The 27,786-nt window shown below is 45.4% G+C and overlaps 1 protein-coding gene and 1 long non-coding RNA gene across 3 annotated transcripts in view; one reads left to right on the plus strand and one right to left on the minus strand.

Annotated features, from left to right (window-relative positions):
* Positions 1 to 27,786, plus strand: part of LOC137524968 (uncharacterized) — a 210,413-nt gene that overhangs the window by 148,417 nt on the left and 34,210 nt on the right. The window lies entirely within an intron of this gene.
* Positions 1 to 27,786, minus strand: part of GAD1 (glutamate decarboxylase 1) — a 185,710-nt gene that overhangs the window by 123,420 nt on the left and 34,504 nt on the right. The window contains exon 3 of one of the 2 annotated variants that reach the window (XM_068245542.1): positions 26,689 to 26,751. The exons of the other annotated variant lie outside the window; for it this stretch is intronic. Coding sequence (XP_068101643.1) covers positions 26,689 to 26,751 — 63 coding nt within the window. The remainder of the gene's footprint in view (positions 1 to 26,688; positions 26,752 to 27,786) is intronic. 2 annotated transcript variants of the gene reach the window in all.

The raw sequence follows: 27,786 nt of genomic DNA on the forward strand, positions 1-27,786 counted from the left end.
GCGGTGATACCAGGGCTGTAAATAAACACAACAGGAGGTCCCAGACAGCGGTCGTGCAGCCCACATTGTGTCCAATACACAACTGGGACAACACAGTTTTCAACCCGGGCACCTCAGAAAAATTAAACCTTTTTTTTTTTTTTAATGGTTTGTTTGGTTTTGGTTTTGCAACCAATATAGCTATTGTTTGACGTAATAGCTGGTGGCAGAGTGGCAGCAGAAGTTAATTCTGTGTACCCTGGCAGTGGGAAACACAGACAGACAGCAGCAGCAGCAGGAGGAGGAATGGAGGAGTAGGCGAGCAGCTATTGTTTGACGTAATAGCTGGTGGCAGAGTGGCAGCAGAAGGTAAATCATCTGTGTACCCTGGCAGTGGAAAACACAGACAGACAGCAGCAGCAGGAGGAGGAATGGAGGAGTAGGCGAGCAGCTATTGTTTGACGTAATAGCTGGTGGCAGAGTGGCAGCAGAAGGTAAATCATCTGTGTACCCTGGCAGTGGGAAACACAGACAGACAGCAGCAGCAGCAGCAGGAGGAGGTATGGAGGAGCAGTGTGAGTGTGGCAGCAGGTAGGCAGCGTGACATAATAGCCATGGTACCTAGCGGTGATACCAGGGCTGTAAATAAACACAACAGGAGGTCCCAGACAGCGGTCGTGCAGCCCACATTGTGTCCAATACACAACTGGGACAACACAGTTTTCAACCCGGGCACCTCAGAAAAATTAAACCTTTTTTTTTTTTTAATGGTTTGTTTGGTTTTTGGTTTTGCAACCAATATAGCTATTGTTTGACGTAATAGCTGGTGGCAGAGTGGCAGCAGAAGGTAAATCATCTGTGTACCCTGGCAGTGGGAAACACAGACAGACAGCAGCAGCAGGAGGAGGAATGGAGGAGTAGGCGAGCAGCTATTGTTTGACGTAATAGCTGGTGGCAGAGTGGCAGCAGAAGGTAAATCATCTGTGTACCCTGGCAGTGGGAAACACAGACAGACAGCAGCAGCAGCAGCAGGAGGAGGTATGGAGGAGCAGTGTGAGTGTGGCAGCAGGTAGGCAGCGTGACATAATAGCCCTGGTACCTAGCGGTGATACCAGGGCTGTAAATAAACACAACAGGAGGTCCCAGACAGCGGTCGTGCAGCCCACATTGTGTCCAATACACAACTGGGACAACACAGTTTTCAACCCGGGCACCTCAGAAAAATTAAACCTTTTTTTTTTTTTTAATGGTTTGTTTGGTTTTTGGTTTTGCAACCAATATAGCTATTGTTTGACGTAATAGCTGGTGGCAGAGTGGCAGCAGAAGAAGGTAATTCTGTGTACGCTGGCAGTGGGAAACACAGACAGACAGCAGAAGGGCAGTACACAGCAGCCCACTGTAGGTGTAAAATGTGTGGCTGCAGGCGACGTAATAGTCAAAGTGAACCAGGCTGGCTTAGTGAGCAGGAGCCAGGAGGTGGTAAAGGGTGGTAAGGCACATTAACGATGGTTCCGGCAGCCAGTTCATGTCCCCCTCTCGCCGACAACAGGGGCCAGGAACTCGCCTTCCACCCACGCCTGGTTCATCTTGAGAAACGTCAGTCTGTCCACAGACTTGTGAGACAGACGTGAGCGTTTCTCGGTGACCACGCCACCAGCTGCACTGAAGCAGCGCTCGGACAGCACGCTGGAAGGGGGGCAGGACAGCACTTCCAGGGCGTACTGCGCCAGCTCGCTCCAGATCTCCATGCGCTTGACCCAATACTCCATGGGATCAACAGGGGCATCGCTGTCAAGCCCGCTGTACGACCCCATGTAGTCAGCCACCATGCGGGTCAGGCGCTGGCTGTGACCGGAGGAGGATGCTGCTGCATGCATCTCCTCTCTAGTCACTGCTGCCGGAGCCTCTACAGTCCTGTAGAGATCGTGGCTGAGAGACAGCAGGTCTGTGGGGCGCTTGCTGCTGCTGGATGCAGGCACCTGCTGCTGCCTCTGTGCTGGCTGCTGGACAGTGGGGGTGGAAGGCTGGGGGAAGGCTTCCTCCAAGCGCTCAACAAGGGCCTGCTGCAAGCTCCTTATTTGTTGCGCTGGGTCTCCTCCTGCAGGCGGCAGGAACTGGCTCAACTTCCCCTTGAGGCGTGGGTCCAACATCATGCTGATCCAGATGTCCTCCCTCTGCTTCATCTGGATCACCCTGGGGTCCCTGCGCAGGCACGTCAGCATGTGCGCTGCCATTGGGAAGAGGCGGGCCACGTCTGCTGGCACATCGACGTCAGTGCTGTCCTCATCCTCCTCCTCTGCCGCCTCATCCTCTCTCCACCCCCGCACCAACTCAGCTGCGCTGTGCTGATCCCCCTCATCAGCAGCCAGGTCAGGGACCTCCACCAAGTCCTCCTCCTCCTCCCCCTCAGAGGTGGACTGCGCAGCTGGTTGCCGCTCCTGCTGGTCCAAGGCTGCCGCTCCCTGTTCCAGCAAAGCATCGAGGGCCCTGTTCAGCAGAGAAACCAGGGGCACCCACTCGCAGACCATAGCATGGTCCCTGCTCACCATGTTTGTGGCCTGCAGGAAGGGAGCCAGCACTAAGCACACCTGCTGCATGTGCCTCCAGTCATCATCGGGGACGATGGACAGGAAGTTGCTGGTCTTGTCCCTTCTCAGAGCTGCGGAAACAGTGGCCAGGGCAAGGTACTGTTTGACAGCGCGCCTCTGTTCAACCAGACGCTCCAACATCGCCAGGGTGGAGTTCCAGCGAGTCGGAACGTCAAGGATCAGCCGATGGCGTGGCAGATCCAGCTCCTTTTGCACGTCTTCCAGGCTCGCACAGGCTGCAGCCGAGCGCCGGAAGTGACGCACAACATTCCTTGCCGTTTCCAGCAGTTCGCCCATCCCCTGGTAGGTGCGCAGGAACTTCTGCACCACCAGGTTCAGCACGTGGGCAAGACAGGGGATGTGGGTCAGGTTTCCCCTGTCTATTGCGGCAACCAGATTGGCCCCATTGTCGGCCACCACCTCTCCGACTCTGAGGCCTCTGGGGGTCAGCCAAATCCTCTCCTGCTCCTGGAGTTTGGCCAACACATGGGTTGCCGTCAGCTTGGTCTTCCCAAGGCTGACCAAGTGCAGCAGCGCTTGGCAGTGGCGGGCCTTCACGCTGCTGCTGAGGCGGGGGGTTTGGCCAGGTGTGCCGGAGGATGGCAGAGGATCGGAGGAACCTGCTGCAGTTCCCCTGAGCCTGCGGGGTGGCACCACCCACTGTGTTGCTGCTGCTGCTGTGCCCACTGGTGCTCTCCCATCCTCACCCCCTTCCACCAAGCTGACCCAGTGGACAGTGAAGGACAGGTAGCGGCCTGTCCCGAAGCGGCTGCTCCAGGAGTCCATGGTGACGTGGACCCTTTCACCAACCGCGTGCTCCAGCCCTCGCTCCACATTGGCCATCACAAAGCGGTGCAGTGCAGGAATGGCCTTGCGGGCAAAGAAGTGTCTGCTGGGGAGCTGCCAGTCTGGGGCTGCGCAAGCAAGCAGCGCACGAATGTCGCTCCCCTCCTGCACGAGCGTGTACGGCAGGAGTTGGGAGCACATGGCCCGTGCCAGCAAGCCGTTCAGCTGCCGCACGCGACGGCTGCTGGGAGGCAGAGCCCTAACCACCCCCTGGAAGGACTCGCTCAAAAGGCTCTGGCGTGGCCTTTTGCTGACACGGGAATCAGCAGACACAGCAGAGGAGGCCACTGAGGACTGGCTGCCAGAACAGGCCTCAGTGTCGGCGGCAGGAGTTGCAGAGGGGGGAGGAGCAGTGCGTTTCCGCACTCCTGCTGGTGCTGCTGGAGGAGCAGGAGGGCGGGTGGCTGCTGTTGCTGCTGCTGCTGCTGAAGGCTGTGCAGTGATGGGTGTGGTGCCACTGCCAGCAGCAGATGCCTTCAGCCTCTGGAACTCCTCATGCTGGTGGAAATGTTTAGCCGCAAGGTGGTTGATGAGCGAGCTGGTGCTGAACTTTAAGGGGTCTGCACCTCTGCTCAACTTCCGCTGACAGTGGTTGCAAGTGGCGTACTTGCTGTACACAGTGGGCATGGTGAAAAACCGCCAGATTGGTGACAGAAACTTCCCCCTACGGCATGGAAGCGCTGCTGCCTGTCTCCCTGTGGTGGTTGGGGGGGGGGCTTGGGTGCGGCTGGGGGTGGTACTGGCTGATGCTGCTGCTGCTGCTGCTGAGCCTGAGACACCAGCAGGCTGTGGGACGCTGCCAATGCTTGCAATGATGCGCCTCCTTGCAAGGCCCACAAGCGCATCCTCCTCCTCCTCCTCAGAGCTGCTGAGGACGACATCCCCTGGAGGTGGTGGCACCCAGTCTCTGTCTGTCACCGGGTCATCATCATCCTCCCCCTCCTGAAACATGTCCTGCTGGGATGAGGACCCCCCAAACTCCTCTCCTGATGCATGGATGGGCTGCTTGACTGTCGCCACAGTCTTGCTGTCCAATCCCTCATCCCCCAAAGTGCCCATCAGCATCTCCTCCTCAAGATCGCCAACAACAGCAGACAATTTACTCATGATGCCTGGGGTCAAAAGACTGCTGAATGACAGGTCGGCGAGTGACGGTGAACTGGCCTCCTCCCCAGACCCTGCTGGGCGGCTGCTGCGAACAGGGGTGGTGGTGGTGGTGAGGGTGGAGGCCTCGGATGCAGAGCTGATGGCGGGCTGCTCATCCTCCGTCATGAGTTGCACCACAGTGTCTGCATCCTTTTCCTCAATGGGACGTTTCCGACCCGGCTGGAGGAAAATGGGAGCAGGTGCTACACGCTGCTGCTGCTGTGTCTCTGCAGCGTGAGTTGCAGATGCTCCTGCTGGGCGGCGCCCAAGGCGTCCACGGCCAGTGGCTATGGGAGGAATGTTAGCCACTGACGCTGCTGCTGCTGCTGCGGAACTGTGCATGGTGGCGCGCCCGCGGCCGCGGCTTGCCACAATGCTGCTCCCTCTCCTCCTGATTCCCTTGCTGCCCTTCCCCTTGCCCAAACCGCGCTGGCTGCCACTTCCAGACATCTTAAATGTTTTGGGCGTATAGACAAAAGTTTTGTAAAAGGGCGGGTGAAAAGTGGGGTACTTTAATGGAGTGGGTTGGTTGGTGAGGTGACTGAGTGAGTGTCCCCTAGTACAGTAAGTAAGTAGTAACAGTCAGGAAGTACAACTAGCAGTTACAATAATCAGTAGTAATCACAAGTAAATTTAGTGTGTGTACACTCAGACAGTGAGTGCACGCACGCAGGAGCTAGTAGCCTATGAACACAGTGACTGAGTGTCCTAGACTCCTAGTACAGTAAGAGTAAGTAGTAACAGTAAGTAGAACTAACTAATTACAATAATCAATCAGCGATCAGAAGGAAATGGAGTGTGGGTGTGTGTACACTCAGACAGTGAGTGCACGCACGCAGGAGCTAGTAGCCTATGAACACAGTGACTGAGTGTCCTAGACTCCTAGTACAGTAAGAGTAAGTAGTAACAGTAAGTAGAACTAACTAATTACAATAATCAATCAGCGATCAGAAGGAAATGGAGTGTGGGTGTGTGTACACTCAGACAGTGAGTGCACGCACGCAGGAGCTAGTAGCCTATGAACACAGTGACTGAGTGTCCTAGACTCCTAGTACAGTAAGAGTAAGTAGTAACAGTAAGTAGAACTAACTAATTACAATAATCAATCAGCGATCAGAAGGAAATGGAGTGTGGGTGTGTGTACACTCAGACAGTGAGTGCACGCACGCAGGAGCTAGTAGCCTATGAACACAGTGACTGAGTGTCCTAGACTCCTAGTACAGTAAGAGTAAGTAGTAACAGTAAGTAGAACTAACTAATTACAATAATCAATCAGCGATCAGAAGGAAATGGAGTGTGGGTGTGTGTACACTCAGACAGTGAGTGACCGCACGCAGGAGCTAGTAGCCTATGAACACAGTGACTGAGTGTCCTAGACTCCTAGTACAGTAAGAGTAAGTAGTAACAGTAAGTAGAACTAACTAATTACAATAATCAATCAGCGATCAGAAGGAAATGGAGTGTGGGTGGTGTGTGTACACTCAGACAGTGAGTGACCGCACGCAGGAGCTAGTAGCCTATGAACACAGTGACTGAGTGTCCTAGACTCCTAGTACAGTAAGAGTAAGTAGTAACAGTAAGTAGAACTAACTAATTACAATAATCAATCAGCGATCAGAAGGAAATGGAGTGTGGGTGTGTGTACACTCAGACAGTGAGTGCACGCACGCAGGAGCTAGTAGCCTATGAACACAGTGACTGAGTGTCCTAGACTCCTAGTACAGTAAGAGTAAGTAGTAACAGTAAGTAGAACTAACTAATTACAATAATCAATCAGCGATCAGAAGGAAATGGAGTGTGGGTGTGTGTACACTCAGACAGTGAGTGCACGCACGCAGGAGCTAGTAGCCTATGAACACAGTGACTGAGTGTCCTAGACTCCTAGTACAGTAAGAGTAAGTAGTAACAGTAAGTAGAACTAACTAATTACAATAATCAATCAGCGATCAGAAGGAAATGGAGTGTGGGTGGTGTGTGTACACTCAGACAGTGAGTGACCGCACGCAGGAGCTAGTAGCCTATGGACAGTGACTGAGTGTCCTAGACTCCTAGTACAGTAAGAGTAAGTAGTAACAGTAAGTAGAACTAACTAATTACAATAATCAATCAGCGATCAGAAGGAAATGGAGTGTGGGTGGTGTGTGTACACTCAGACAGTGAGTGACCGCACGCAGGAGCTAGTAGCCTATGGACAGTGACTGAGTGTCCTAGACTCCTAGTACAGTAAGAGTAAGTAGTAACAGTAAGTAGAACTAACTAATTACGATAATCAATCAGCGATCAGAAGGAAATAGAGTGTGTGTTGTGTGTGTACACTCAGACAGTGAGTGCAGTGCGCACACGCAGGAGCTAGTAGCCTATATGAACAGTGACAGTGAGTGTCCCTACGGGTACAGTAAGAGTAAGTAGTAAGTAAGTACAACTAACTAACAATAATCTATCAGTAATCAGAAGGAAATAGAGTGTGTGTACACACAGACAGTGAGTGAGTGCACACACGCAGGAGCTAGCTAGTAGCCTATAAACAGTGACAGTCAGTGAGTGTCCTACTCCTAGTACAGTATAACTACAATACTATTAGTAAAGGACAGCAGAAATACTGGTATAGATGAGAGAAATAAACAGAGGACAGCTGCCCACAGAGGCAAGGCCCCCCTGAGGCCTAAACCTGTAAGCTTGCAGCAGCTGCCTGTCTCTAATGTAACACACAAGCTACTAACTAAAATACAATGTCTATCTAACTAACAACAATATAGGTGTATATGGCAGGTGTAGGTGAGCAAAAACGCTAGGTAAATGATCACAATAGAGCACTTGCTAAGCCAAAGCACAAAGGAGCAACTCTCTCTCTGTACAAGTCTCAGGCAAGCATGGAGAAACGGAACATGGCGGCCGCTATTTATAGGGTAGGGGCTGGCCAGGGTCCCCCTCTGTGATTGGCTGCCGTCAGAGGGCCTGGGAGCCCTCTGATTGGCTCTAAGGACATCAATCTGGGCTATGACGCTATTCGAGCTCGGTACCGAGCTCGAATAGCGCCGAGTTGCTCGAATAGCTCGAATAGTGAATGGGCTATTCGAGTGTACTCGGATAGCCCATTCGAATAGCTCCAGCTATTCGGAGCTCGAATACCGAGCTCGAATAGCTGAAAAAGAGCTCGAATATTCGAGCTACTCGAATATTCGAGCTCTGCTGAGCACCACTGTTAGCGATACATGCCTGTCAAGATGACAAGCTTTATAACTTGAATGTGCCCTGTATATGTATTTTATCTTAAACTAGGGGCTATGATAGGTGCACATATTTCGCATTATTCCCTATTTAGAATAGGTTTGGGCATGTGCTATAGTTGTATTGCTGTGTGGAAAGGCATTCAGTTATCTTTATCAACTGAATTTCCCAACCATTCACTGAGGTTGTATGCAGTTGCCAAGCAACAGAATTTTTTTCTTTGCTTTACACAGTAGCAGACTGATTTGCATAAGCAAAATTATCTCAACTGCATATTAAAACCATAAGTTAATTCACCGTGCGCCGTGCCAACAGTCACAGCTATAGCCTGGTTCCCATGGGAACCAGCCTACAGAGCCGGCAAAAGTAATTTTAATAAAATGTTTCACATTTTCCCATGAAACATACATTTGGCAGTGGGTTTTGAACCCCATAGAAGCAGAATTTTCCACCACTCCTGGCTTTTAACAGTAAAAACCAGTGGCGTAGCAAGAGGGGATGCAGAGGTTGCGACCGCACCGGGGGCCCTTGGGCCAGAGGCAGTGGCATAGCTGAGTAGCTCGGGGCCCCAGTGCAAGTTTTACATGGAGCCCCAAACACTCTTTTGACATGAAGCTTACCAATCACAGCTGCAGTGTCAGAGAGGTGTTTATTACCATCATAGCACCAATGAAAAGCTAATAACATGGATGAAAGTGGGCCCCTAATGGGCACCTCTTGTCCAAGGGCCCCGGTGCGGTCACAACTTCTACATCCCCTATTGCTATGCCTATGGCCAGAGGGGCCCACAAGGGGCCCTCCTTCAACCATCTTATTAGCTTTTTATTGGTATTATGCTGATAATGAACACCTATATATGTGCATTGAATAATGATGATCCTTAACAAGTTATTTTCTTACTCTGATTACACTTTTGATGCTGCAGCTGTCCTTGGTAGGTTTTGAGATTCCATATCAATACAGTGCTTGGGGCCCCATGTAAAACTTGCACCTTAGTTACACCACTAATAAAGACTTCTCCATATCATTACTTGACAAGTTGACAGGTTTGCAAGGTACCGTAATTTGTGGAACGTTTCCAATAATTTTAATCTAGCGTGTGTACAAGGCTTTACTCTACTGCCCCAGCTAGGGATGAACTTTTAGTAAATACGTGAGATCTGCAAGCTTATGAATGGTCGGTTCTGCCTGCTGGAAGCTTCTGATTAATTGGAGATGTTGGTAACTGTAATTACAGACTCCTCTAGTTAGACAGTGGTACTCAGATGACCTCTGTTCTGTCCCCCTGCTTGTGTGCCGGACAGAACCAGAGCAAGCAGCCCACTGATGTTAAAAAGAGAGTGACCGCTGATCCGTGCCTTAATACAAAAGTCAATGGTATTACGGGCATGTGTGTCATTTATTGGCAGTATAAAGCGCCTTGATGGAATAACATTGTTAACACTGACATCTTGCCTGGACTTGCCACTAACAAATCAGTTCTTTAACACTATCGTTGATTTTGTTTTGTGTACATTCAGTAGGATAGTCTCCACAACTCCTCAATGCAAATCACTTCACTGGCTCCTTATCCTCTTCAGAATCAGTTTCAAGATCCTATGTTTCGCCTGCAACTCTATACACAAGTCCTGCCTAACCTACATCTCTGACATGGTCAGCAGATACATACCTGGCCGCCAACTTTGCTCCTCCAACAACCTCCTCCTAGCCACACCACAGATCTTGCACTCCCATGCACAACCACAGGACTTCACTAGAGCTGTCCCTATCCTGTGGAACTCTCTCCCACTGCCCATCAGGCTTGCCCCCTCCTTCAACACCTTCAAACAAACCCTGAAAGCTTACCTCTTCAAGGAGGCCTACTCCACTTCTACACTGCCCTAACTCTCTCTGCTGAGAGCCTCTTGATGCAGCCTCCATCCTTTCGTGTCACCACCCCCTTCCTAGATTGCAAGCCTTTTGCAGGGCCCTCCCACCTTGTGTATCATACTAGACTGCGCAATGTACAGCGCTGCATTATTTATATAAATCCAATAATAAATAATAGTGTAGATTTTACAAATTGGACAGTGGTGAAAAACATGGGGGGGGGAGGGGCAATCATGGACTGGATTTTTTGGGTCGTAAAGCCTGGGACACACGTTCAAGTATGATTGCCCAATCACTGACCAAATCTTACCACCTCCATGTAGTATGAAGGTTTACCGGAACAATCTATTCGTAGTTTACCACCTTCATGTAGTTGGCCCTCATACTACTTAGAGGTGGTAAAATTGGTCAAAGATTGGCCAATCATAATTGAAAATGTGTACCGGGCTTTAAAGCTATGCACACACTTTATATAACTATCGTTCGAAACAACAGATAATTAGCAGGTGAATGATCATGGATCTGCATTTTCCACCGATAACGGTCGTTTATCGTTAGTTTTAATGATTGTTTGTGAAAGTTTTATGCACGATTATCTGACGATCAATCGTCTAAAGTGTGTACATAGCTTAAAGAGAATCTGTATTGTTAAAATCACACAAAAGTAAACATACCAGTGCGTTAGGGGACATCTCCTATTACCCTCTGTCACAATTTCACCGCTCCCCGCCGCATTAAAAGTGGTTAAAAACAGTTTTAAAAAGTTTGTTTATAAACAAACAAAATGGCCACCAAAACAGGAAGTAGGTTGATGTACAGTATGTCCACACATAGAAAATACATCCATACACAAGCAGGCTGTATACAGCCTTCCTTTTGAATCTCAAGAGATCATTTGTGTGTTTCTTTCCCCCTGCATCTCTCATGCACTGAAGTTTCAGGCTGCTCTTTTCTTCCTGCAAACAGCTTTGCCCTTGTCTGTAATTCCTCACTATGTGAAAGCCCAGCCAGCTCAGAGGACGATTTATCCAGCTTGTAAAAGATAAGAGAGAAGAGAGAAGCTGCTCTAATCTAAATAACACACAGGCAGTGTGCATAGAGGGGCCTGGAAGGGGGAGTTCATAGCAGAACCACAACACTGAAGAACTTGGCAGCCTTCCAGACACAGGCTGACAAGTCTGACAAGAGAGAGAGAAGTTGATTTATTACAGAGACTATGATAGTACAAAGTGCTGCAGTAAGCCAGAACACATTAGAATAGCTTTTGGAACTTGTAGGATGATAAAAAACAGGATGCAATTTTTGTTACGGAGTCTCTTTAAAGCCTGATGCACACCTTCAATTTTGATTGGCCAATCACTGACCAATTTTCCCACTTCCATGTAGTATGAGAGTTTACCTACACAATCTCTGCATAGTATTCACAATCTTGGGTTGGGAGGTCAATCTTGATGGCCACATTTGTTGTATGTCCTCTGGCAAATGGCCCCCAAGCTATGGATGTGGCCAAGGGGGAGACGGAGAAAAATTGAAAGGGGCCCTATCAAGGTTTTGCTGAAGCGGGGGCTCTATGACTTCAATTATGCTACTGGTGCATTGTACATATGTGGTTTGCATGAGCACACGGGCACCAGTTAGCCATGGAGCCAAATGGTCTATTTAAGCCAATCGGTGCAGCTTCTCTGGTTGTTTCCTGAATCTGAATCTGTGCCTGCGACTTTGTTAAAAACACATAAAATATAGAAAGAAGAGGGGGCTTACCTCCATAGATGACACTGAATGATTGCAGGCAGGTTTTATTAGAACACGGGCAAGTGTTTAGCAGCCTCTGCCCACTTCCCCAGGCAAATAATTGTGCCAGAAACAATAGCCAAGATCCAACCTAATATCTTATGTGTTTTTCACAAAGTTTCATACCTTCTTGATCACCCCTTATCCCCTTTTGTGCTTCCCCTCCTCGCTTGGAGGGACCCTGGTCCACGGTTGTTCAATCCAGCTATCCCACCAGTACTTTTTTAGAGTCCACCAACTTCAGGATCTTCAGAAATCACCCGAGTGAAGATGGGTTAATAATCCCCACCTGCCTTCTTGGTTGGTTGCCCTATTTGCAACCATAATGTGTGGTACCAGTGGCGTAGCTAACGAGCTGTGGGCCCCGATGCAAGTTTTGCAATGGGGCCCCCCAAGCACTCTATACATAACAATTGATACAGCGCACCAAAACCTGCCAATGGAAACTACAGTGTCAGAGGTGCAAGAAGGGGATGTTTGTTAATGATTACTACTATTTAAAGTATCTATAGAAATGAATATTATGAGCACAGGACCAAAAGAGAGCCAATACTGTAGTTGAGGGAGGGCCCTCCGGGGCCCTTCTGGCCCAAGGGCCCCGATGCGGTCGTTCCCTCTGCACTCCCTTGTGTGGTACATGCCATGCAAATTCCCTTCAGATAGATAGGTCAAATAGACAATTTCATTTCCAACAGGTTTGATCTAATTTCCGATCGTTTTTCTGAATGATTTTCCGATCACTTCTATACAAATTACAATTATATATTTGACCCGTCTATCTGATGGTGTGTACCAGGCATTACTTGTATCACTTCATTGTTATCACTATCCTTTGGGGTGACATACTACACTATTTGGGATGGGCTTCTGCTCTCCCTGTGTATTTTTCTAAGGTGCAGTGTCATCCTATCCTACCCACATGCCTTCTGATTCCTGACAAACTTACTTTTTAAGGCACTGTAGTGAAAATAACAATTAATAAAATTGCTTATTGTTTACAATATTCATTTATAGATTATTTAGTCATTGTTTTCAAATTGTAAAATCTTTCTTCTCCCTTATTTACATTCTAAAATGTATCCCTGGTGGTGATATCTTTAGTTCTGCCAGGTGATCTTTACGGAATTTTTGTTACTGAGAACTCTATGCACAGAGGGAGATACTGCTTGCTTGGCAGATGGGAAAAAAAGCTGTTATTTCCCACAATGCACCATTGGGAGGGACATCACACTTTGGGAAGGGTTTCACTACAATATCAGCCATACAGTCCCCCTTGTTGATCTATTTGAGAAAAAGTAAAGGTTGAGCCTAAATTTTTGTAATTTCGCATTTCCTTAATCACGGATGCGAATTTTGCCGTTACGTCATGAATTTCGTAATTTCGTAATTGCCATACAAACCATAATTCATAATTCCGTAAGTGAAATTTCGCTTTCGTAATTTTGCGCTTTGGCACAAATTTGTGTTTAACGCGAAATTTTGTGATTTCGTATTTTCTATAGAAACAGTTATTTTAATTACGAAAATGGATGTAATTTTGTTTCTAATAGTAACTATGCACATTTAGGTAATGACTAAACTCAGGAAAGTCACTCATTGATTGTAATTACTGATTGTAATTACTTATAGTGCAAAGGTCCCTGCACATGCTGTCTCTTTAAATGTATGAGAAGGCCCTATCTGCAGCCACTTCTAAGTTCTTTGCCATGGTGCACTTAGCAGTCATGTTGAGACACTTGGTTTTGGGCCTTGCAATATCTTATAATGAATGAAAAGGCCCATGCACGTGCTGTCACTTTAAATGCATCAGGAGGCTCTACCTGCAGCCACTTCTAAGACAGGTGCTCTTTGTCAAGGTGCACTTAGCGGTCATGCATGCTGAGACACTTGGTTTTGGGCCTTGCAATATCTGATGATGCAAAGGTCCCTGCAAGTGCTGTAACTTTAAATGTATCAGGAGGCTCTGGACTGGAACACAATTTCGAGAACGGACGAAATTCCGTGTTAAACACAAAATTCTGATTTGTTTGCGTTACATAAATGATTGTAGTTATGAAAAACGATCATAATTACGAAATTCCCAATAAACACAAAATTTCTCATAATTTCGTGAAATTCACGAAATTACAATTACGTCCGTGTTCGTAATTTCGCGAATTACGCAACATTTTGCGTAACCGTAATTAGGTAATTACGCTCATCACTAGTATCATGGCAAAGGGGTTATCAGCCACTGATTGGAATGAAGTTCAAACCTTGGTTAAAGTTCCTCTCTAAGGTGCCCACCTGGCATCATTCCCATGAAATTAGGACCTGAGCCTTGCAATGATGACAACTTTCCGAACAAAGAAAATCTATGAGGCAACTGAGTTTCTTGGAAAAAAAAAAACAGAGTACTTGTTAGTCTTGATTTGTTGTCTTGTAGCATTCCATTACCCTGACAGGTACACATGTAAGAAAGACAAAAACTACAAATGATTTTAATCTTTTCCAAATGAGATGCAATGTGAATACGGTACATAGTGCTAACTCAGATGTCAGCCCTGCTGATATCAGACGCGATTTTATCCCGAGAGCTGTTTGCTGCCAGCTCTACCAAGGATAAGGGTGATAAGTGACTTGGCACCATGTCTGATGCTGCAGACAAAAGTTCTGTATTTGTCAAGATAACTAGGCATTGTTATATCTAATGGTAGAAGTATGAAATATTTGTACAGAGACAGATAAGGGATAAAGTAATATGGTACCAGTGGTGTGATATAAAGCTGCGTACAGACGTGAGATACAGTGGCGCAGCTAAGGAGCTTGGGGCCTAGTGCGAGTGTTACATGGGACCCCAAGAGCCTTATTCATCTGGAGCCTCAAAACCTACCAAGGACAACTGTAGGGTCAGAGAGATGTAATCAGAGTAAGGAACCAGTTTGTTAAGATTACTACTGTACAATGCTCAGCGGTGTTCATTACCATCATAGCACCAATGCCAAGCTAATAAGATGGATAAAGGAGGCCTCTAGTCAGAAAGCGTGACTCGCTGGAAAAAAATGCCTGAGTGAGAATGGGGCCTTAATTTACCTAAGACCTTCCACAGCACATATCAGTACTTGCTGCTGACTGAGCTTGCATTACAGAATGGGCTTTGATCACACGGCATGTAGAGGAGAGAAATCAGCTTTTAAGGTGCGTACACACCTTTGATGGATGTCGCCAGTCGGGGATCGGGACCCGATCCCCTTGGGCAACATCGGGGGTCAGGCAGCACAGACGTGAGTCAGGGAAGACAGAGTGGCACGTGTGTGACGTCATGAGGTGAGCGGCGTAGACAAATGGGATCGGCCGTCGCAGGGGGTGAGTTGGATCGCTTGCAGGTCGGGAGGTCGCATGCCACTGAACACACTCCTAATTATCGGCTGAGGCAGTCTTTATGGACCGCCTCAATCGACTTCAGTCAAGTGTGCTACGAGTCTTTACAGACAAGGATTATCCAGCAAGTATGTACAAGGCTAATATTCAGTGTGCTCTGAATCCACATTATGCACAAATCCTCCTGGAAGGGGTAACTCCGTACACACGCAAGACCCCAGCTGTAAAAAAACAAAACAAAAAAACAAGTGATCTCCAACCGTTAGCAACAAGTGAACGATGTCGCCACATTTTTCAATCCAGTCATGGCACAAGGACGGTCTTCCCATCAGACCATTACCGGAAGCGCAAAGATGAGGACCCAGAAGTGCAAAATTCACAAGATGTATTTAAAGGGATCAATCATTTGCCATTGTGTGGTACAAATGATTAACACCGATCTCCCAACAATCTGCTAGGACAGATCGGTCTACATGGATGATAAATGAACTGGGAGCAGAAAGTTGGCAGCCCCCATGACAAGCTGACAATGTACATTCAGTTAAACCATGTTATTGAGTAAGCAGAACCTGGCAAAAATGAGATCATTTCAAGAAAGCTTAGACTTTCTTTAAACATCTCTTCCTGGTGGACTGTCCCTTTAAATAACTCTGACCTAATTAGACTAACAAAGCTAGACTTCACCCATGTACTATATTAAGGTCAAACAAAGCCTCTGGGCGTATCATTTTACCAAGTGCATGATCCTTCTGCTACTGTACATCAGAACTGACCTATGTTTTGGGTTGATTTAATGATATTGACTGTTATCAAGGTTTTGGGCAATATGCCATGCATGCTATATACCCTGCTGAGTGAGCAATTAGAAAATGTCACAATAAACTCATTACACAGAGCTGCACCAGGCCGGTAACCAAAGTTTAATGGGAAGCAGGGAAAAAGGGCCCTGGCGGGCGGCTAGTGAACGAAAAGGGTGCCGCCATAGACTGTAATGCAATTATCGTTAATACAGCAAAAAAGCAGAAAAAAGGGCGCCCGTTAAATATAGTTAACAATATTAGAACATTAACGTTTTTGAAGTATGTTATCGTTTTAGAAGCTTGCAACGTTATAGTTTTTGTCATATTATTTAGCTTGTATGTGCAGATTTTATGTTATCAAAGATAATACATTTCTATGTGTAAAAGGGTGTATCTGCAGGGGGAGGGGTTAGGAATAGGCACCACCAGGGAGTTGGTTAAAGTTAGGCACCATAGCAGTAAAAAACACAACGTTTTGGCACAAGGCCTTTGTCAAGTGTAACACTTGACAAAGGCCTTGTGCTGAAACGTTGTGTTTTTTACTGCTATTGTATAATAAAACTTTTGCTATAATTGCATAAATCCAGGTCGAGACCCAGTCATCCTTTTCACTTTGTCGGTCTACTTTAGCACCTCTGCTGGATCCAGGTGCTGACTGGTCGACTCCCTGGTAGCCTTCTGACGACCAGCAGTTGAGCTACTGGACTTTTTTCTACTAAGGTTAGACACCACCCAGCGGGCGGTTAGGGTTAGGCAACACGGGGGGGGGGGGGGGGGGGGAGGTGGTTAGAGTTAGGTACTACCAGCGGGTTGGTTAGGGTTAGGCACCACCGGGAGGGGGGGGTTAAGGTTAGGTACCACCAGGGGGGTGGTTAGGGTCAGACACCACCAGGGGGGGTTAGGGTTAGGCACCACTGGGGGGTGGTTAGGGTTAGGCACCACCGGGGGGAGTGGATGGCGTTAGGCACCACCAGGGGAGGGTTCTGTGTGAGAGTAGGGTTGGGTTAAGCTGTATTTTTCAATTACGTTACGTTTTTTAACGTTACTATATTTTCATTATCAACTCCCATTGGTTTTAAAACCATAATTATCGTTAACCAATTTAGTTGACGATGTTTATTGTTATTGAGATTTTGTTATCCAGCCAGGCCCTTTTTTCCTGAAACCTTTTTTCATGCACGCGTTTAATGTTATTTATTCATGATGTTCAATTTCACACAAAAAAAAGCTCCCTGCAAGAATTTAGGACTCACAAGGACAGAGACCTTCTCCCGGGGTTTCTTATTCTGCTGTAAGTTATCATATGAACATGTGCCAGTATTGATGATGTCTCAAACCACACATCAGCTTTGTACAGTATGTATTTGTATTGCTGCTTATGTATATAGATATATGAAAAGCAGAGCCGGATCATCCACAAGGCAAACCTAGGAAGTTCCCTAGATCGTCAGCAGAGGACAAAAACTGCTATTTTGCCTAGGGCCCCATTTCATCTGAATCCTTTTCTGATGAGAAGTTTAAAACTCTGTACAATCAGGACAACCAGCAATGTTCCCCACTATTTGTTATATACAGCGCTATGGAAGATGTTAACGCTATATAAATAAAATAGTAATATTATGCTGTCTCTGCTATATGCATTGCCATGCGGGGCAGTGCTGAGCCCATTTTATTAGATTATAAATGGAGCAGTGCGGTTTAGTGCACAACAATAGGCACAGCAGTGATACAATGCATCATATGCAGCAGGGGAATGTTAGATATGGCTGCTCTAAGGTGTCAGATGTCCATGCAGAATGCATTATATGTGTGGTGTGCTGTATGTACCCATTGCATTGCACACAGTGGAAACAAACTGTAATATCAAATGTTATTTCATCTTCCTTCTAGTGTAGTGTCTGCTGACGGTCCGCCTGTAGCCTGGGACAGATGCGTTACCACCATAGGCTACATGGTGAATGCATCCGCCTGCCCGGGTTTATTACGGACTGCACAGAAGTGTGGCCTGCTTACTGCCATGGATCCCACGGATTTGTTGCAGTGTGACAAGTGTGAATGGCTCCTATTTGGAGCTGTTCACTGTCTGTTTAGCAATGAGTGGCGATCGGACAAAAAAATGTCCATTCTCAGCTCAAGTGTGAACACAGCCTAACTCTCTGCATGCAGGCTTTGTATTAAAGTGGACCTGAACTCTTACACAGGACAGAGGAAAAACAGAGATAAATGCACCTTGTATGTATTTAGATAGTTTGGCCTGTCTAATTCACCCTCTTTTGTGTCTAATCACAAGTTGTGATTTGATCTCTCCCCTGTGTCAGCTGACTGCCATGGCAGATAAGCAGATAAGCTCATTTGAAATCACAGGATGTTAACAATATGTCTACTTCCATGAAAACAGGAAGTAGACACACAGCATATTTATTATTTGTATCAGCAGTAATGAAGACATATTTTTCTTTAAAGGGGAACTGAAGAGAGAGGTATATGGAGGCTGCCATGTTTATTTCCTTTTAAGCAATACCAGTTGCCTGCCAGCCCTGCTGATCCTCTGCCTCTAATACTATTAGCCATAGCCCCTGAACAAGCATGCAGCAGATCAGGTGTTTCAGACTTTAAAGTCAGATCTGACAAGGCTAGCTGCATGCTTGTTTCTGGTGTTATTCAGATACTACTGCAGAGAAATAGACCAGCAGGGCTGCCAGGCAACTGGTATTGATTAAAAGAAAATAAATATGGCAGCCTCGGTATACCTCTTACTTCAGTTCCCCTTTGAAGGTTATTATGCTGTTGCTTATCTTTTAGAGCAGAAAGGAAGTTCTGAGTTCAGGTCTGCTTTAAAGCGAATCCGAGATGAAAAACTATAACAAGTAACTTGTCTATATATGTTATCTAAAGTTTTGATAGTTTACACAGCAAATCTAGCTGCAAACAGCGTCAACAGTAAATTATTATTTCTAACTGTGATACAATGAGAGCAGCCATGTTTTGCTTGTAAACATTACACACAGGCAAGCTGATCTGCATCTCCAGCCATCAGCCTGTGAAAACTTCACTCCCCTCTCCTCCTCTCTCCTCCCCTCTGCCTCTGAAATCTCTGGCTAGTAACCTTCTTCTTCTCCTGCTCAGACTGAGCTCCCATAAGCCCTTGCTACATGGGTCTCAGATTGCCAAGGCACTGGAAAAGCTGTGGGCGAGGCTTTTTTAGTTTATAGGGAATTAGAGTATTAAAAAAAGTATTTAGCTTGAGGAATGCCCTACAAACAATATGAAAGGAACAAAATTATGCAATGAGTAAAAGTTTATCTCTGATCCACTTTAAGGTCTATGTCCAGTCACCTGCAGTTCTCACTCTTTATAACTTGTGCATTATGCAAATGACCACTTTGAACCTAGCCTAAATGAAAAATTGCACACAAGAGAATTCAGCATGATGCTTTTGCACTGTTGTTGCATGCATGGGGTAGAGAGACCGCAGAAAAATAGATACAATTCTGGAGATCTGATGTAAAGCGATTTGTCATGAATAGACATTTCCAAAGATCAACATTTGCAGTCTATGCTTTATCTCCAAGGAACAGCTGTCTGGATGGTTTATTTACATTTCTTATCACTACCTGTCTTCACTGAGTTGTCTGGGGAGATGGTCCATCAGCTGCCTGTGTTAATTGGTGATAAGGACTGGTCATAAAGCTTCCATTTTTTAAACGTGGACTATTATTATTCTATTATGGCATAATAATTATGCAGATGTAAATGCTCTGTCATAGGCATACAATGTGCTATGTTTTAAATAGATTATCTGATGAGAACATTAAAGTGAATGAAGAACAATTAAGGCTACATTCACAGGGGGATGTCGTGGAGCTGTGGTATAAAGGCACGTGCACACAGCGTATTTTTACAAGCAACGGGTCCGTCAGACCCGCCGGCGGAGCGGTCGTGCTGCCGACAGTAGCGCGTGTGTACAAGCTGTCGGCAGACTGATAAGACTGCAGGGCGGATCCGTCAAAAACAGTCTTATCAGTCTGCCGACAGCTTGTAAACACATGCTACTGTCGCCAGAACGACTGCTTCACGGGAGGGTCTGACGGACCCGTCGCTTGAAAAAATACGGCGTGAGTACGCACCTTAAGACTTTACCGCACTGCAATGACAATCCCATATCCTATGCTCACAGTGTGACACTAGCGTCGCGTTGTAACCTCGGCGTTATGGTAACGCACTGCTGCAGTGTGTTACCTCTAAACGCACACGTTACGGGGTACAGGAAAACATACTTTTCATTGCCTGTATCTACTGAATGCGACAATAACACAGCATTTGCATTACCACCTTTTTTTTTGCGGTGCGTTATTCTGCATTGTGACTTTAACGTTGCATTACAACGCAACGTCTCACTGTGAATAAGTGAGGGCATTTTGACCAAAAACTGGTTATACATTAATGGGGAAAAGCTGTGCCTTTATTGATCTAACATGGTTGGGAGTGGCAAGACACTCATGGCCACATATTGTAGCTTAGTAATGCAATGAGCAGTATAAAGCTAGTGGTGGCAGCGTAATGATGGATTTTGATTATGGATGAGGCCACTGTATGCTGTGGGCTCCACCTCCCCTCAGCCACTAGCCAATCACAGAGGCATAGCTCCCAACTGTCCCTCTTTTGGAGGGACAGTACCTCTTTGGGAAACAAGTCCCTCTGTCCCTCTTTCAGGATTGATTCACATATTTATGTAAATATATGTATTTTTCTACTGAAAAAAATTTGTTTAATAGACTCTTAAGGGGTGTATCTTAAGTGTCCCTCTTTCTTATCTCAAAATGTTGGGAGGTATGCACAGAGGACATAGGTGTTCTCATTGATTTCACTTGGATTGGAGGTGAGCCAGGCACATAACAACACTGTAGGTTAGCAGAAGCAGTCAGAGGAGAGGAAGTTGTGGGTATGGCCACGCATCAGAATGTGGGGGTTGGTCATGGGTGGAGCCAAATGTACAAATGTTGTTTAGATAGCTAGATGTGTACCCCTTCCCTGTTTAGATAGCCAAATTTGCCCCCCTTTAGATAGCCAGATGTGCCCCACATCCCCTCATTTAGATAGCCAGATGTGCTCCCCTTGTTCTGCTGCTAGTGAACACTTCTGCACAGGGAGGGAGAGGAGCAGGGGCACTTAGGGCAGCTAGTGAGCTGCCTCTCACTCACTTGGGGGTGCGGTGGCCATGCTCTGTGCCCCCTTACAGTGCTGCACCCGAAGACATGTGTTCCACCTTGCCCACCCATAGCTACGTCTCTGCAGTGCAGAATTGTGGATCAGGTAAGTCCACCTTCTGGATAGCTGCTGCTGCCCACTTCCTTGTATACGAATGGGAACTGGGAAAAGGGTAAGTGTCTGATGACTGTCGCTACAGGGGACACGGAGGGCAGTCTGATACCCAGGGGACAACTGTAATGAGAGGGATGTGGAGGCTGCCATATTTATTTCCTTTCAAACAATACCAGTTGCCTGGCTGTCCTGCTGATCCTTTGACTCTAATGCTGGGAATACACGGCTCGATTCTGAGCCATTAAGATGGCTCGATAGATAATTTCCGACATATCCAATCTCACACCTGATCAATTCGCCGCTCCATTCTCCATTGAAGTAAATGGAAAAAGATAAGAAAAACAGGAAGAAGATAAGAGAATCGCCTGCGGATCAAGCTGGGAATCGATCAAGCAGGAGAATCGAGCAGCAAAATCGAGCCGCGTTTGCTCAGCATAATACCTTCAGCCATAGACCCTGAACAAGCATGCAGTGGATCAGGAGTTTCTGACATTATTGCCAATTCTGCCAAGATTAGCTGCTTGTTTCTGGTGTTATACAGACACTACTGCAGACAAATAGATCAGCAGGGCTGCCAGGCAACTGGTATTGTTTAAAAGGAAATAAATATGGCAGCCTCCATATTCTTCTCACTTCAGTTGTCCTTTAAAAAAGAGTACCTAAGGTTAAAAACGACAGAGCTTGCTATGGCAGGATCTGTCTTTATGATGACAGATTGGGGGGGGGGGGGGGGGTCGCAGGCTTAAATATTTACGTGTCCTGAGGTCTTCGGGTCACAGGTGACGCTCCGCCCCTTTCCTCAGCACTGCAGTCAGGGCCATGTATCTGAAGACTGCTGAAGCTCTTTGGAAGCCCCCACCAGCATTGCCACGGCCTGCTCATGGCTCAGCCGCCACCAATTAGGCAGCGATTGCTGAGCTGGGGGCGGACCACTGCTAAGCAGATGGGGGTGGCCAGAGCCTTAGGGGCAATTTTGAAAAAAAATTGCCAGTGACGATTCTCCGAGAGGGGCCGAGTGATTCAAGGTCCAAGGTGATCAAGGTGACTACAGTTTGTTATATTTTTTTTATATATATGTTTTTGTTTTTCAATTTGAGAATTACAATAATTTTTTCTGATTGATTGCAACATTTGAAAAACCTTACCAATATATCATACACATGTATTCAATTTTTTCCCCATTCATGAATAAAAATGAATGAAAACTTTGCTAGGGTCTATAAATCAAGAAATTGACAACCTATACTACGTCATTCAATTTCATAAAAATTGATCAGAAAAATCATCCACACCCGATCATAGCAGAGATGGTAGATAAGCTCTTTTGAAAGCACAAGATGTTAAAGGGACCATGAGCAGTAATTAAAAATGAAATTAAATAAAAATGAAATCGGGACTTACCTGGGGCTTCCTCCAGCCCACCATAGCCCACGAGGTTCCTCGGTGTCCTCTGGATCCCCTCCATGGTCCTGGTGAGGGCTCTGGTAGATGCGCTACGTTGGCAAAAGCCCCGCATGCGCAGAACAGAGACCCAGCTGTCCATCACCTATGGCGTCAACACGTGCCGCTGTAAGGGTCCTTATGGGCACCTGCGCTGTGCAGCCGCACTTGTACGCGGAGAGGGGTATGGCTACGAAGATTAAGAGGGTCTCTGCTGGTAGTGGAGGGGTTGTGGAGGATCAGAAAAGCCGCTGGAATCCTGATTCAGTAACCCTGAGTCAGGCTCTGGTCAGAAATACGCAACTTAGAGTGGGAACCCCAAGACTGACTGGTGGTTCCTGCTGGTAGGTATGTGCAAAGCCAGTGCACAGCGAGCATTTGCAACTCACCTCACCCGGGATCCAGATGCTGGCAGCCATTCTTCTTCCAGTCCTCGGAGGCTATTCACCGTTTGTCGTCATGATGACAGACAACGATCTCCCTATAGGGGTAGAGCACCACCCAGTGGATGAAGGAAGAATTGCAGCACTGGATCCAGGAGATGTGAGTAATGTGCTGGGCTGCTGCAGATCTCTCTAGCGGCATGATTTTTTCCTGCTTTTTGAACCCTAAAATCCGGAAGTAATCATTACGCTAGGGAGGTTAATATCAATGAAGATCTCATGAACTTGCCAGTGGTCGTTTCGCTCATCCCTAAGCATGCCTCACAATGAAATATCAGTGTTGAACCCAACATATATAGGCAGGGATACAGTGCCACAGGTACCCCAACAGAAGCAAGAGAAGGGATTTGCTGTGTGACCACTATAGCTGCTGGTACTGAGAGAGATAGAGATAGCTGCAGGGTCACAGATTCAGAAGCAAAGCTATAATGCTCATCTAACCACAAGCAGAACATCCAGAATGCATGTTTTGCTTGTTTTGATGGGCATTCTGTATACCAGTAATAAGCAGGGCGTGGGCTAAGCATGTCTCAATATGCCTGAGATATACACCAGCCTATCTGGTGGCAGGAATACTGTAATGTAGCAATCCTCACCAATGAATACACCTAAATGAGCATAATTGCAGCACAATGGGCTGCCTCATCTCCAGTGGGCGGGGCAGCTCACAGGGCCTGGGTCAGTATATGTGGAGACAGAGCCACTGGCGCGTTACCTCATGAGCTCAACATGCCTGACTAAATTAAAAAGATGATGAGAGAGAGAGAGAGAGAATGTCTCCGCTCTCCAGACACACTGCAAGCGCTGGTAGCAAAATGGCCCATTAAATCCACACCAGATGCTCTTCATAGACAGAAAAAACACCTTTACAATAATTGCTTCTTGCTGTAACTCTTTCTTCTACTTAACCTGCTGGATTTACATCCCTTCTCCAGAGCTGATCAACCAGCCTGCTGATAACAGCACAACATATAAATTCTGTGTTTTAAAGATCATTTTGCTGAGATATATGATGTTGGTGGGCAGGGATTTTTAGAGATTACCTAGGATATAAAATATAAAAACCGCTGACTGTCACAACAGGGTGCAGGCGCCCATTAACGGTAAAAAAAAATTTCATCAGAAGCAATCTTTCGATGCATTTTAACAATCAAATTGTACAGAAAACTGTGCAGTTCGTGGTGAAAATCGATGTAAAACGATTTTGTGGTTGATCTGAGCAGAAAATGTAATTGATCCAAATGTTGGATTTTATGATCGAATCCACAAAGAGAAAATGCCCTAATTGCCCCGTTTATGGAAACAATCAATAATTACCTTCCGATTTCTTTTGACCATAAAAAAGTGTCAAAAGAATGCATCTGATGAAAAAATTGTACCGTTAACAGGCACCAGGCAGCTACTAACAGTACAATTTGCTGAACGTTCGTGTACAATCGATTCTTTGTAGGGAGGGACAATCGGAAGTGATCATTTGTGTCCACTAATGGAAAATATCTCCAACCAATTCTATCAGATTAATGAAATTGATCCAATTTTCGAATCAATCCCGTCAATCTGATCGGATAGATTAGATTTTTTTTTCCATTAGTAGTCACTAACAATTATTTTCGATTGTTCATATGAAGAATTGTCCGTAAATTATTGTTCCAACAAATTGTACTGTTAAGTTGGCCACTAATGATACAATTTTCCGAACCATCAGTTACGAACGATTCTTTGTATCAATGATCCTGTGGAACCACTAATGGACAAAAATCTCCTAACCAATCCGATCAGATTAATGAAATCGAACCGAATTTTGGTTCAATTCCGTCAATCTGATCGGATTGGTTAGGAGATTTTTGTCCATTAGCGGTCCCAAAAAATCATTTACTTCGTTCATACGAAGAATAGTTCATAAACAAACTTTGGAAAATTGTATGGTTAGTGGCCACCTTAACAGACAGGAAACTCTGCTAATGGCTCCATTGCTGATGGTGGGAGTAAATGGCTGGATTTGGATGGGTTCAGAGGGTCCGGAGGAAAGGCTATCTCTTGCAAGCAGGTCTCAGCGCTGACTGCCTAATGTGTTTGTCATTAATCTCTCCTCCCGGGGGAGGGCTGTTTTGTAGCGATAGAAGCTGAAGACATTTTCAGCACTGTAGCATTGGACAGCTCCCACCGCTGCCCGACTCCCAGTGGGGTTGCCAAATCATTCCCCATCACAGCCCCAGATTGCCTCTCCACGTCTGCATTACACGGATGATTAGCTGCAAATAATTAAGTGCCATAATGAAGTGGCTGTTGGGTGACAATCACTAAATCCGATCGTTTTTTTTAAATGTCATCCTCACTTCAGATTTGTCCATTGTTTTGGGGGTTGTTTTTTTTTCACAATTTTTGCTTTTGCCATTCTAAATTACAGAAAGATTTTCCACACTTTCAGTGCAGATGAAGTCTGTTTTTATGGTTTCCTTGCTTTCCGTTGGATCATCTGGAATATGTCAAATTATAATTATTATTTTTGTTGTGTTACGCAGCATGGCTGGAAACTAACATTTGTCAAAGGATAGAAACAGAACACTATACTATGCTCTCAGAATAAATATTATTATTATTATTATTATTATTATTATTATTATTATTATTATTATTATTAATAATAATAATAATAATAATAATACATTATGAGGGTTAAGTGCAATAAATATTTATTATTATTATTATTATTATTATTATTATTATTATTATTATTATTATTATTATATAATTGATATATTTTTCAGTCTTTATAACCATGTAAACATCCTAGAGAAATAAAATCAAATACTGATTCAGTTATATAATTCATCTATTCTTCACATTGTGTTTTTGAAACAAAATGACTTCTACAACTGTTTACCTTTTTGTGTATATAATATTTTACTGGTATTCATAAATATCTGCAAGGAAAAAGTGGAGATTCAAGGATATCCAGAAAATGTATGTATTTGACCTAAAGTAAAAGTGGACCAATCATGGATGTGTTGCCTATAGCAACCATGGAGGATGTATGTCTCCTCCCCAGCAAGGAAGCGGATTGGTTGCTGGGGAGAAGGAGCATCATTTTCTCTACAGGAATTTTTGGCACTTTTTTTTCTATAAATTATTGTGTAACGAAGTCACAGTAATTCATCATTTTGAGGATATTCCCTTGCAGCAAAATAATAATGTCAGGAAAAATATACTCTGAGCAGGAGGGCGACCTATGAAAGGTACAAGAAAAAAGGACCGCTGACCACAGTAACCAATCAGATCTTATCTTTAACCATCATCTAGCAAAATAAAAGGGAAGCTCTGGTTCAATTGTCTTCATTTTTTTTCATGCTAAATGATTAATCATTAAAACCTGTTAACAACAAATCTTGCCTGGTGTAAACCCCATACTGCATCTTTGTTAGTTTTGTAGCCTCAAGTAAGTACAGTAATCAAAAACTGCTAAAACACAGCAATCAAATAAACATTAACAAAACAAAACGTAAAAACAAAGTTGGCTTGCAGCCCTACATCCAATCTTCGCTAGACTGATAGCACAGATTGTAGCTGAATTCGATCAGCTAAAGGAGTATAAAATAAATCCAAAACCTTTTGTTTAAGATTATATTTCATGACATCGCTAGAATAATAACACGGTTCATGCATTCCTTGTCAGCCACTGGAGGGCGCTATCATCTCATCTATTTAAGCAGACACTGTCGGTGGGAGTATATATAGTGTACATACAGTGTATTTATTATTTGGTCCCAGTTTTTCACTCTTTTCTACCCAACATGAAAGGGAGTGAATATCATCAAGTGAAATGAGATTTGGGAATGAGGTTTGTCAATCAAACAAAGAGAACAGTCTTAAACCTACCGCAAATCTTTAGTCCGAGTTTTTTCGTACACCCGTGAGCCACCCCACACCAGGCGTCATAGGCTGCAAATAAAATACAGTGCATGAGACATCAATCAGCAATGCATACTGCTGGACATCTGCATAACATACAATGCCATACCAGCCTACAGAGTCTCACAATAGCACTTACAGTACTTCCTATATCATCCTATACATAGCTCAGCACAGACAGAGTGCTTCTGTGCTGGTATGTTGGGGAAGGACATCTATAGCTTAAAGTGAATACTAAAGACATTGGCTGTACTTTTATATTGTGGAACTGAAACCCCAGTTTATTGTAAAACAAAAACAAAACAAACGTAATAAACAACATGAAACATAGACAGTTCTGTTTTAAGGTTGATAAAATGAAGTGAAGCCATCACTCTCCACTCTTTGCTCCTCAACATAGTCTCATTACTGTCTCTGTACCCTCTATCTCCTCTCATTGTATCTGCTCTCTCTCTCTCTCTCTCTCTCTTTCTTTCTTTCTTTCTTTCTTTCTTTCATATTCATCCATTTCTTTATATCCTGATCAGGGGCGTAACTAGAAATCACTGGGCCCCCTGCAAAACTTTGGATGACCCTGCTGTACACTGAATAGGGCCTGTCTACAAATCTTTGTCTACAAAACTTTGCATGATACCTTATCAGTGGCTGAGCAGAGGCATGCATCAGAGCAATTGTGCAGAAAGTGTTTTTCTCTTCGTGCCCTTAGTTGTCAGTTTCTCAGGACAGGGAAAATCAACTTTTCCCCTCATGGGGCCCCTTGTTGCTTCTGGGCCCCCCTGCAGCTGCATCCCTTGCAGGGTCTATTGTTACGCCCCTGATCCTGGTGTCCTCTATTACCTCCTCTCCTCATTTCTCTTTTCATCTCTCTACATAGCAAACACATCTCTACATTCCTATTTCCTCTTCCTTCTAATCCTCTGTCATCCCCCATCCACTTATTTCCTTCTATCCTTTGCCTCCATCCTCCTCCTTTCACTATTTTATCCTCAGCAGAGCCGGATTATCCACCAGGCATTTTAGTGAGGTGCCTAGGCCCTTGCAATTATCCAGAGGCTTGCCTGTCAT

This window comes from Hyperolius riggenbachi, chromosome 7, assembly GCF_040937935.1.
Source record: "Hyperolius riggenbachi isolate aHypRig1 chromosome 7, aHypRig1.pri, whole genome shotgun sequence".
NCBI lineage: Eukaryota > Metazoa > Chordata > Amphibia > Anura > Hyperoliidae > Hyperolius > Hyperolius riggenbachi.